Source organism: Bidens hawaiensis, unplaced genomic scaffold (genome assembly GCF_021521415.1).
Source record: "Bidens hawaiensis isolate Kalapana, Puna unplaced genomic scaffold, B.hawaiensis_p1.1 tig00021356_1, whole genome shotgun sequence".
Lineage (NCBI taxonomy): Eukaryota > Viridiplantae > Streptophyta > Magnoliopsida > Asterales > Asteraceae > Bidens > Bidens hawaiensis.
Genome location: NW_027493310.1, coordinates 283929 through 295947, shown reverse-complemented (window position 1 = coordinate 295947; position 12019 = coordinate 283929). Strand labels below are relative to the sequence as shown.

Below are 12019 nucleotides of genomic sequence, written 5' to 3'. Positions count from 1 at the left end.
ATGAACCACAGTTTAGGTTTTAAACAAACGAACATGAACAAACACGAATATGCCCATTTTTGTAATAAACAAACATGAACAAAAAATACTTTCGTTTATATGTTTGTATTGCTCGTTCAGTTCGTTTATACATTTACAGGCCTAGCAGCATCAACAAACACAAATAAAACGCCTAATAAATTCTTCCAGAATCCAACATTTGATCCAAATTTCACACATTCAATTACATAAAACGTAAACCTAATTCTAAAACACTAAAATCCTTTCAAATCCCCAAATTTGAGAAGAAAAAAAAAACTACATTGTCCAGTAAACCAATTTTGACCTAGAAAGAATTCAGCTAATAACATTTAACAATTTAAACAGCACATATAACTTAAAACAGCATAATAATAATAATAATAATAATAATAATAATAATAATAATAATAATAATAATAATAATATAAGGTAACCTGCAAGAGGTTAGCAATGGTTTCAACAGTGGCGGTTTTATTAATCCCAACTTCATAACACCTAATAATAAACCTCTCCTTATAACTTAATCCATCCTCCGTCAAGCTTCCCAACCGAGGTTTGGGGTTTGACGGATGTGGCCTTCCCAGTTGGAGCTATTTACGCTTTGCCACTGGAACAAGTGTAAAGTTACTTACGACTAGTACTTTATGAGTTTAGACTTTAGACCATGCGTCTAGATAGAGGTTAGTTAACAAAAGCTATAGTAGTTGCTTTCTAATTTAATGGTACACGAGTGATAGTTAGGTTTTTTAACAGTGGTGTGTTTCTTTGTTGATAATGTTTTTGGTTGAGTTAAGTCTAGAATGTCAAAATTAGTATGATCGGTTGAGATCTTGTCTCAGAAAAACTCACCGGGATATAGAGGTGGTTCCAAACACAGATAAAAAAAAGTAGAACAAAACGTACTGCGATGACACAGCCACGTAGGTAGAGAGCCATTAACTAAAAGTGTTTTAGAGTGTAGTTAACCAAGTTATAATCATTTTGGAGTCATTGGTTATATTTGAATGGGCCAATCATGATGGATCAAAATTAAAGAGGATGGTGATGTTGGGCACCATTGTAGTGGCGCCCGGTTAAATTGGTGATGGGGTGGTGTTTGGAACCCGATGATAGTAATTTCGCATGTAGGTGACGTCCCTCATAGCTCTCCACAATACTTAGACTTACGGGCTACTTTCGTAAGAACACTAAATAATATGACAATTACTTTCTACTCTTTTTGTTTTTATTTTTAAAAACCGTTTAGATGAAGTTACGTCGTATAGGTAAAAAACACATTAAAAATGTGTAGTATATAACACATATTAGGACATCATTAACGTGCGTATGTTTGTTAGACGGATAAAATCTTCAATACAAAATTAAAACTTGAGCTTTTGTGGTAATTGATTATTGCTTAAACTCATAATCAGACTCTGATTTCACTTCTTTTGTTCGCTAAATCATTTGACGTGTTCAGTTTTTTATAAACCCCAATTTTCATCAGGAATTGTTTTGACATCATACATTAATTGCTAGTTACATTTTCGTATGTCATAGTGTCATACACTTAGTAGCCGTTACCTACTTGGCTACTTGTTCACTACCTACATTGCATACTTGTAGTTAGCTACATTCATGATCAATACACCGAACAAGTAAATAAGTAATGGACTTTGTTATATGCCTGCTTGTTACGTACATAGCTATGGGATGCACAAATCCAAGAAATCCAGACCGTTCATTTGATTAAAGAAGACTTCGTTACACACGTTTAAGTCCATAACGCATACACAAACACGATAGCCTGTGTGGAGACGTAAACGAGTCGAGTCATTCATGAGCTACTCAAGCTCGCTAAAAGCTCAAAATAAATTGAGCTCAAACCTAAACGAGCTTGAGTCAGAGCTTCGCGTACCAAGCTTGACTACAGAACAGACAGTATCATACTATCAGCATAATCACAAGGGACAAACACATCATTCTAACCTCCAAAGTCGCCACCAAAATTTACAGTTTTCGAATGGCACCAAATTTTACAGTTAATTTGACAAGACACATGTCTCCTTCTGGTTCTTTTCAAACTCCTGATCAAAAAAGTACAAAACTTACAAAAAATCTTTTACTCAAAACTGCACATTTAGGCATATGCAACAACTTAACTACCTTGAAACAACATCAAAACGCCCATTTTTGGGAGCAATGAACTGCTGCCACTGTTGCTCCAAATTGGTCCATTTCTTCATGAGTGATGACACGGTAGGGCTATAACGGTCACTACCCAAGTCAGACGTCACACCTTGTAAAAAGTCCTTTCTACCCTGAGCCACTGGATTAGCCTCACTAAGCTGCCCTTCTATAGGACTCAGCCAGTTACGGCTCTCAGCTGTTTCTGCCGAGTACATGGTGGTCTCTCCTTCACTGATATACCCATTTTGCACCTCCGAGGCCTGGCCTGGTGACGAGCATGACCAGACCACCGAACCCATTAAAGAAGTTTCGGCTTCGGTTACAACATTTGGTTGTTTTTTAACTTCCAGGGCTGGCCCGGCCCAATTAAGTCCGGCAATCTTGGGAAGGAAATCGATGTCCAAGATCTGAATTTGGGTGTTTTTGTTTTTCTTCAATGGAATGGATGTCAGTGTCAGTGACTCGTATATCTCAGGTGTCAGTATCCCGTGTACAAGAGCGGGCTGCTCACGGGCCCGTGTTTCATCTTGACAACTAGTCGTGACCCGGGAAGAACTGGGCCCGGATTGGTTCACTGATTTGGTAGGTTTGAAAACTTGTCCCATAAAGAAGTACACGGCTTCTCACTTTTTTGGCCCGTTAACATTAATCTAATAATAGGTAGTTTCGGTTTGTTAACCAAATCATCAAGCCCGCTTTCCCAGTGCCTGTTTAACCAATCACAAATAACAAGAATCGGGATGCCAAATTGCAATGTGGAGGTTGATTTGGTGTTTGCTGATGTGGCTAGCTTCATCGGGTCACAAACCATGAATGAGAGGTTACCGTGTGCATCAAACCCGGCTAAACCAGGGCTCAATGTTACACCCGCGGTGCAGACCTTGATGAGGCTGTCAGTGGCTATAACCACCTTCCCTTCACCAACGGTAAGCTTGTTTTCGTCAGCGTAGCCTAGAAGGTATACTGTGCTACCCAGGTTCAGACTAGGTTTTGAACCGGTTTTCAAGTAGTGAGGGTGCTGACTTGGCATTTTCGAGTCGATGCCCACTATTGTGAGATCAAGAACAGTGCTGGTATGAAAAACCTGCAATTCGACTAGACGTCGTGAATAATAATATAATATGAGTAACTAAGGCAACTTATATAAAGGTTCGACTGGAGTAGATACATTAGCTGCATTGATACCTGCGAGGGAAAAGGGAAGCAGTGACACCATTTTGAAGGCGAATTTTGGCGGTGATGGCAGATGTAACTGACGGAAGGATGGCATGTGTTGTGAGGAGAAGGTTCGGGTGGATAAGGAATCCGGTGCCGGTGGTAGAAATCTGGGCCATGGTGGAACCTTTACTGGAATAAATGGAAGCTTTGGTTCGCTCCGATTTAGCTCCACCGGTGCAGAAACACCATGACTCTCCTAAACCCCTCATGGCTGTTTTTGATCCTCAACTGACTGAAACGAGTTGTAAAGTAATGCATGTGTGTGCATGTGAAGGTTTTGGTTATGGCATTTGATGTGTAATAGCTGAAGAACTGAAGGATATAATGATGGAGGAAAGAAGGGGACGAGAAGCTCATGATATTCTTGAAGGGAATTGAATGCTTCACTGGGTTACAACTCTCAACAAACAAATTTATTGATTTAAAGACGATTTAATAAATGTAACACTTTTCTTCCTTTTATTGTTTTCTTTGATCATATCATGTTTGCAGGTTTAATCGTTCAACTCAAACACAACTCATAACTCTATGCGTGTAAAAAAACATTAAATATAACCGACACATTTAAAATCAAGTAACTTAAAACAAGCCCGCTTAGTATCTAGATGCATTAAAAATGTAAGAAAGGGTAATAATCAAATTGTAAACGTGTTAATCAAGTTGGGATGGGTTGTATAGAGAGTTAAAAACTGAACCTATTTTTGATGTTCAGCTTTAAGGTTGTAGACCAATTCAAACTCGATACAAGAGTCCAAATAGCTTCGAAAATATATACTTTAAACCATGTTCTATAAAACCTTGGGTTTGAAAACCAACCGGTTTCAACCCGAAAACATTTTGTCTGCAACCCATTTTAACCCTTTCCAACCAAACCTTTTCAGGAACCAATTTGACGCATTTCAACCCGAGTCATTTTGTTTAGAACGCATTATGACCTCACAGCTAACCCGCTCCAACCCGCCCAGTTTGTAAAACTTACGTAAGCACAGACCACATACACAAGCAAATTACTAGTACGCGAGAGCAAATTACAAACTATCACAACATGATTAATCTAAAGAGACGAACAAACAAGTCACACAACCACAAAACCTTCAAAAGCATGCGTTAATAATTAGTTGGTAAACCAACCATAATCACTGCTTGTACTAAAGCATACCACACACTTTCGATATCAGTCATAAACAGCATAGTAGAAAATCTTAATACGCAAACGTACAACATCCCCAAAATTTCTTAAAACAACTATCCACAAACATCCTCCAATGAGTCCTCAACTGGTGTCAGATTTCTCCAATGCTGAAATATAATGCCATTTCAATTGTTAAAAGATGATCAAAAACAAACTTATTGCTAAATTAAACAACTAAATTAAAAAACGTGATCAACAAAAGTTAGACTCGTTTATCATAAGCTTTCATATTTTTCGGTTACAGTTATTTAAGTATTGTGCATTAACTATCAAAAATAAGATAGTAATGAAAAAGAGATTACTGTTGTAGTTAAGAAGTTTTTCAATGAGATAAACATGAGTCATCAACATTCTTCTGCAACAATAACGAACCAGCCCCAACGCATCCAGAGCATCCCTGCACCATTCATGTAGCAAATATTGAAATTTAAAAACTTAGATTAATCATAGTTCACATAGCATATAATATGACTCCATGTTTCCTCAGCCCGTAGATAGTTACCAAAAGATACAGACCATGTAAGCATAACGCATACATCTATGGAATAATGTTCGCCATAATTCGTAACACAATAGCACCTATGAATAATAATATGATCAAAACCAGGGGTGCGCAAAGTCAGTTCAGTTATATGCGCTTAACCATAACCATAACCAAAAGATTGAATAATAGTAGGTTAGGGGCCGGTTTCAGTTAAGTTAGACTAATTGTCCAATGTACTTTCGTCCCCTTTGTTCCAGTTAACAATCGTTCAATTATAGTGTTCCGAGCACATTTATAAAGTTTCGAAGCTAAGATATGTCGGTACCAAGCTTGGTTACGGTGTATGGTTCAGTTATGGTGTTCAAAGCTATGTTATAAAAGTTGCAACATAAATATAAATGTTCGAAGCTAAAAACAGAGGTACAAAATATGAAAATAAATATATAAAAATTGAAAAAACACAAACATACAAAAATCAGTTTCGGTTAAAATCTGTTAACAAAGACACATTAACCGTAACCATAACCGAATGGTCAGTTAATAAAATTCACTTAACCATAACAGTCATTTTTTCGGTTACGGTTAGGTTTTGCTCACCCCTAATAAGTTTACAAAAAATTATCACTAAAACAATTAAAATAACCAATAAACCCTAAATTCTTCGGTTACTATCAATTAATTGGTTCCTACGTAAAAACTCACCCTTCGGTGTAATCAGACTGGAGAAGATCAAGATACGTGTCCCATTTGTTTCCGATAACCTGAAAACACGAATTAAATTAAGATCGTTTAAATGAAGTATGAAACTTAACAGAGTGGTTGCAGAGATAAGGAGAGGTGGTGCGTCTGGTATTACCTTGCCGCAAGTGAAACAACGGACCAGAATGATCATCTTTGGTTTGGTTGCCCTAGTTTCGCCTTCACAAATTCAAACTGAAGCAACGGAATGGAATGGAATGATGAATTTTGCCCTAATGTGCTACCCCGGTACTTACAAATTCACCAATCGTAATTTGTACCGAGCATAAACCGGGTAAGAACGTGAGACCCGCAAAACCCGACACGTTTGGGCGGTTGTTTACAGTAGAGTTAGTTCCCAGGTTCTAAGAAAACCATTAAACATGTCCAGGTTGGTCTCACGAGTTTGACTTGTTTCTCTTTACATAAGCTGGGTAAGATAAGTAAGACCCATAAGACCTGAACCGATCAAATCCCATTAATTACAATAGGGTCAAGTCATGATCCTCAAAATACCACTAAAAAGGTTCGGGTTAAATCTCATGAGTCTAACTAATTTACATACCTATACTGGTATGAACAATATAAAAGCAGCATAGGGTTCTACATAAGAATTTAAGAACTCTAAGACAACATAAAAAAAAACAAAAATAATAAATATTCGATAAGTAGTTAAAAATAAAATGATAGATAGGTAACAACTTGCTAGATACAAATGTTTTTTTATTAAAAGTTGATTGTTGCAATAAAGCTCTATCTAATTTTAGTGTTAAACTTCTTCAATGTTTAAAATTAATCTTAATAATAGATTTGGTTAAGTATAGACCTTTTAAAATTTGATTCGAGACGAAATCCATCAAATGGCTTCGTCTTAAAATACGTTTTTAGTGGTCCTAAAACAGGTTCACATACATTTTTGCTTCTATGACAACTAGAACTAGTGGTAATGAATGACAATGGTGGTGTCGATGGAGCTAGTGGAGGCGGCGATGTTGGATATGATATTGGTGGTTGAGATGGAGACAACAATGGCGGCGTTGAGGACATTGGAGGTGGAAAAGGCAATGGACGATTGTGTGGGGAGGCCCAAGATCTAATCTTGGCACAACAGGGATTTCTCTTACATAGGGGAGCCAAGATTTTACAATTAAATGGAGGCTTGAACCTTTCGATTTGTCTTTGGATAAATTGAGACTCATAGATTAAAGTTATACTAATGTGCTTGTAAAAGCACCATCATGTTTATGATTACAAACTCGTTGATTTTGATAACCGCTTCTCATATCACGATTGGATTTGCTTGATATAACTGGAACACAACCCACTCGACATATCAACGCTAAAATGAAGTTTAGATGCTTAACTGCATAAGAGTCAAGATCTTGGTTTTTTTAATCTTTCAGCGTTGCAGATTTTATATCTTCAACAAATCATCCCTGGTGTCAAGTTTTTAAATGCTCATTACAAGTGACCAACTTCAAGCTGACGTTGGATCTGTATGTTGGGTGCGAGGTTTAGATGGGGTCCAACTAATCAAAATACAACGTAAGACTTCAACTTTTGTTTTGGCCATGTTAAAGCTCATGTTAAATTTTAATGTGATAAAGTACCATACTTCACCCAGAGGCCAGAGTTCTTTATGATTCGGTTATGATTCAGTCTAAATTATCGTTAGAAAAAGGGAAGAAGAAACAAAAGAGTTAAAATGAGACCTAAGAAGGCATACAATGGGTGTGGAGCATGGAAACCGGAAGTCAATATATTGAATTTACACGCGGAGTTAGATGAAAATGATGTAGTCATCCATCCACTAATGCTACCTTGAATCATGTTTTATTGTTTTACCAAAGCTACTAAGAAAACTTTTGTTGAAGTTCGTTGGCTTCTTTATGGATTGTTAGGGATAGGAATGTCATGGTTCTTCATGATCTAGAATCCTACTTTGCATCCATGATACCAAAAAATTTCACCAGTGCAGTAAGTTTTATAAAGAGTCGCACCTATGTGGCAAACTCCAAACCCCTACAAAGCCTAAGTAGTATTCTCCCCACTTTGAACGACACCAATGTAGTAACTATTAACTGGTGTTCCTTCTCATGGAGAAAAGCTATAGGCGTGCTAATCAGATTAGCCATCGGTTATGTGGACAAGAACATGTTGCAAACAAAACATCCGTTGTCATGCTCTCTTTCATATCTTTAGTCAAAAATCATCATGCAAACATCATGTTGGTAGATTTGCAAAAGTTAGAATACAACACTAAATTGACTTACCAGAACCAACTACCAGCAGGTCACCAATGATAATAATCAGAAAGACTAATACACAAAATTCAAAATTATTTCATTTATGCTACAAAGTAAAAAATGATAGTAAATAAAATAAAAATAAGAACCTCTTTCTACCCACCTATGATAACCTAAAAAGAACAAGTGCCAAAACAAACTGCCAGTAAACAAAAAACCCCAAATAAACCAATCAACCGTTAATATAGTATTATTACCACGACTACGTAACTGCTGCAACTTTAAACTGAGAACCCAAAAACCAGCCATATGACATGAAGCTCACTCAATGAGTAACAACTCAATGTGCTGTAGTTCCGTTAACATCTACTCCACGATTCACACGACCATTGTTGTTGTCCCTTTGATATCCATCACCACCACGGTTTGAACCTGGTCCACCACGGCCACCACCACCTCTGCCGCCATTATCATTCCTACCGCCACCAAAATTACCGCCACGATTGTAACCCCTGCCGCCACCATAGTTTCCCAGATTTCTCATGTCATCGTTCCTGAACCCAGGTCCCCCTCCACCTACAAATCTTCCCCGGTTTCCTCCTAAGAATAAAACGGGTGTTAAAAAATTATATTGTATATACAATTTAAGATACGCAACTTAATTGTATAAAACTTGTGTATTATAATATCTAAAAACATACCTCTCGAGTTTGTAGATCGCTTCTCTTCAACAACAGCTTTCTTTCCATTGATGTTGATTGGTGAAGCCTGAATATTAAAAAAAAAATTATTAATCTACATGAGCACACACTCATAAGTTAACTACATAAGCAACCCAAGCCCATTTGGCCAAAACTCGTTTTGCCCCGAACCAAATCAGTACTTTTTTAAAAAATAAAACGACCCATTAAAACCTGACCCGGCTGCCCCTTTTTTCAGGTTTAATGCAAACCAAACAATCATGGTTACAAAGAAAGAAGGTATACAATAAGTTGATTTATTTCTCCATTAAAAAAATAAAAAAAATAACCAACTCTGCACGTACCTCAATTGCCTTTTGAACTGCCTCAGGGACCTCATACTCAACAAAACCAAAAGAAAATCCCTGAAACTGCAATACGAGCATCAAGTGAGTCAAAACTAAAAAAGAATATGAAGATACACAAATAATAAACGAGTTGATACATACCCTGTTGCTTCGAACTTGAATACCATTATGTTTAATAGGTCCAAACTTCTTAAATTCCTCCTCCAGCATTGCATGTGTAACACTTACCGGAAGACCCTTGATATAAACCGAGTAACCTTCACCTGTCAAATCAGAAAAGAATACACATATTAAAAATTCATTAAGAAACAAAATGTTATTATGTACAATTTCAAAAAACTAATCTAGACATACCTTCTTCCTCATGAAGACCATTTTCTTCAACATCCCCATTAGAAGCCGCCACTGGTTCCGCAGCTACAGTGGCAGTGACAACATTACTCAAAGGTTGTTCCTTCTTAGGTTGAGGTTTTCTAGGTGCTGGAGATGAAAAGGTTGCACCATTCTGCTTCATAGCAAGTACCTTAAACAACAACAAACATATTTTAGATGACTGTAATCCTTATTAAAATACCAAAAAGATAGAGAGCAGAACATGCCAACAAGCAACTTACAATAGATGCATATGATCTCTTTGCAGCATTCTCAATTTTGGTCTGAGATTCAGCCTCCACCTGTGACGAGTCCTGCACCTCAACGACCTTAATAACCGGTTCTTCCTCCTCTACCTTCAGTACTTCACCGTTATCCTCAGGAACAACCTTTTCTGCATGAGATTCCTCTGTTGGTACAATTACATCAGCTTGCTCAGGAATAATAGTTTCTGGTGCTGGAACAACTTCAGGTACTGCAAATCATTTGATTCAAAAAAAAATATGAGAAACAAACTCAATACAGTTTCCCAAATTTTGTATAAATTTCAGTCACCTTGCTCGGGAGTTGCAGGATCCACCACATCCTCAGCGGGAACATGGTCTTCTTCATGATGACTAGCATTATTAATGTAACGGAACATGTCATTCAACACAAAGTAGCCTTTTTCTTGAGGTGCAAGGAAGAAAGATTGTGCAAAATTCTTCGAAATATTATCCTCCCCAGTTAAATATCCAGTGACTAAAACATTGACTCCGCCGTTAATTGATTCTTGTGCATCAACGGTTCTGATTTCAGCCCTGAAGTTGTCATAATTTAGTGACAGTATCTTCTCATTGATCGCCTGCGTGATGGTACCAACAAAAGATCAGTCAAGAAAATCCAAACTCAGTTCCAAAAACCTTAACTTGTTGCACTTTCACACACACAAACACATGTTAGAGAAGATTTAAATCAATAACAGAATGCATGTAGTTTAAGTTCATTTATAATCACGTATACATTATTACATCGTACTATTTATATGACATAAAACTACCACTGTTCAACTAACATCTACAACTAATTTGATAAGTTGATTAAATATACCGCTAAAAAAACTTTTTTGACATAAAACTACCACTGTTCGACTAACATCTACAACTAAATTGATAAGCTAATAAAATATATAATGTTAAAAAAAGCTATTTGACATAAAACTACCACTCTTTGACTAACATCTACAACTAAACTGATAAGCTAATCAAATATAATGTTAAAAAAAAGCTATTTGACATAAAACTTCCACTCTTCGACTAACATCTACAACTAATTTGATAAGTTGATCAACTATATAATGTTAAAAGACGCTATTTGACATAAAACTACCACTGTTCGACTAACATCTACAACTAATTTGATAAGTTGTTCAAATATATAATGCTAAAAAAATCTATTCGACATAAAACTACCACTGTTCGACTAGCATCTACAACTAATTTAAAACTTGATCAAATACATAATGCTAAAAAAAGCAAAGCTTAGAAACATCTCTTGAGATCATCCTATAGACAAAAAAGGAACCTTGATAGTTAACACCAAAGAAAAGAAACACAAAAGGCTGAAACACTACACCAAAAATAGTAAAAAAAAAAAAAAACTTCCCACATAAACTTAAAAATAGAAAATAAAAACAGATAACATACATCCATAGTAGTAGTCATGCTCATCGAACCGTCTTCCTCAGGGCGACCGAGTTTACTAACATCCTGATAAAACCGATGAACCAAACCAGATGACTGGTGCAGTATATGATAATACTGCTGCACAAAAGCATTCCCAACCTGTTTATATACACATAGATTATAAATCAAACAAATTGATAACTATTTTAGGTTAAATTAATAAATTAAAAGTTAATGGTTGAATACATACAACTTGAGCAGAAACAGGTGCAGGTGTCGCTGGATCCGCCATTACTGATCGATGATTAAACCCTAATTAAACTTAACAAAAACACCACAGGTCAATACAAGCATAATAATATTATTAACAAACACTGCAGAGAGTATGAAGAATATTGATTGAGAGAAAGGAGAAGAAAGAAGATAGTCCGTACGAGAATCAAAGAGTGAATATCGAGTCTCTGCTTGTTGGTTAAGTTAGGGTTTGGTGATGAGGTTTGGCTAGGCGGATCTCAAAAAGGTGGAATAATAAAGGTTTCAGGGGTTTATATAGTAAGCAGGCAGGGAGAATGAATGAATGAATGAATCAATGAGCCTTTACTTTTCTATAATTTCGTATATGTATTATATGTATATCCCTTAATAAATATAAATAAAATAGAATATAATACAATATCGTATTTATTTTGATAAAAAAGCAAATATACATTATGATTTAACTAACTTTTTTTATTTAAGATCTTAAGATTATACTAGTTCTTTTAAAGAATATAAATATTTATAAGCTACTTTTATTAAAGTTTAATAGTATAGTATACATGGAATAAAAAAAAAAAGAGGTCAGGTTTCACTCCATTAAATTTTAAT

At 36.1% G+C, this 12019-nt stretch overlaps 2 protein-coding genes across 2 annotated transcripts; both read right to left on the bottom strand.

Annotated features, from left to right (window-relative positions):
- Positions 1 to 4376: 4376 nt before the first annotated feature.
- LOC143563305 (DNA-directed RNA polymerases I, II, and III subunit RPABC5-like) lies at positions 4377 to 6038 on the bottom strand. The gene is made up of 4 exons (XM_077050872.1): positions 5941 to 6038; positions 5787 to 5845; positions 4903 to 4997; positions 4377 to 4707 (listed from the first exon to the last, which is right to left on the bottom strand). The coding sequence occupies exons 1-4, from the start codon at positions 5974 to 5976 to the stop codon at positions 4682 to 4684; spliced, it is 216 nt and encodes a 71-aa protein (XP_076906987.1). The 5' UTR covers positions 5977 to 6038; the 3' UTR covers positions 4377 to 4681.
- Positions 6039 to 8136: 2098 nt separating this feature from the next.
- On the bottom strand, positions 8137 to 11723 carry LOC143563308 (nuclear transport factor 2-like). The gene is made up of 10 exons (XM_077050875.1): positions 11587 to 11723; positions 11403 to 11473; positions 11174 to 11311; positions 10044 to 10332; positions 9731 to 9963; positions 9471 to 9639; positions 9258 to 9379; positions 9114 to 9179; positions 8770 to 8836; positions 8137 to 8668 (listed from the first exon to the last, which is right to left on the bottom strand). The coding sequence occupies exons 2-10, from the start codon at positions 11442 to 11444 to the stop codon at positions 8409 to 8411; spliced, it is 1386 nt and encodes a 461-aa protein (XP_076906990.1). The 5' UTR covers positions 11445 to 11473; positions 11587 to 11723; the 3' UTR covers positions 8137 to 8408.
- Positions 11724 to 12019: the final 296 nt, after the last annotated feature.

Coding starts and splice junctions, on each gene's coding strand:
- LOC143563308 (XM_077050875.1), bottom strand. CDS start 11,444: ATGGCGGATCCAGCGACACCTGCACCTGTTTCTGCTCAAGTT. Junction 10,333..11,173: donor GCATGACTACTACTATGGAT/GTATGTTATCTG, acceptor ACCATCACGCAG/GCGATCAATGAGAAGATACT. Junction 8,837..9,113: donor CAGTTCAAAAGGCAATTGAG/GTACGTGCAGAG, acceptor TTTAATATTCAG/GCTTCACCAATCAACATCAA.
- LOC143563305 (XM_077050872.1), bottom strand. CDS start 5,976: ATGATCATTCTGGTCCGTTGTTTCACTTGCGGCAAG. Junction 4,998..5,786: donor CAGTCTGATTACACCGAAGG/GTGAGTTTTTAC, acceptor TGAATGGTGCAG/GGATGCTCTGGATGCGTTGG. Junction 4,708..4,902: donor AAAACTTCTTAACTACAACA/GTAATCTCTTTT, acceptor ATTATATTTCAG/CATTGGAGAAATCTGACACC.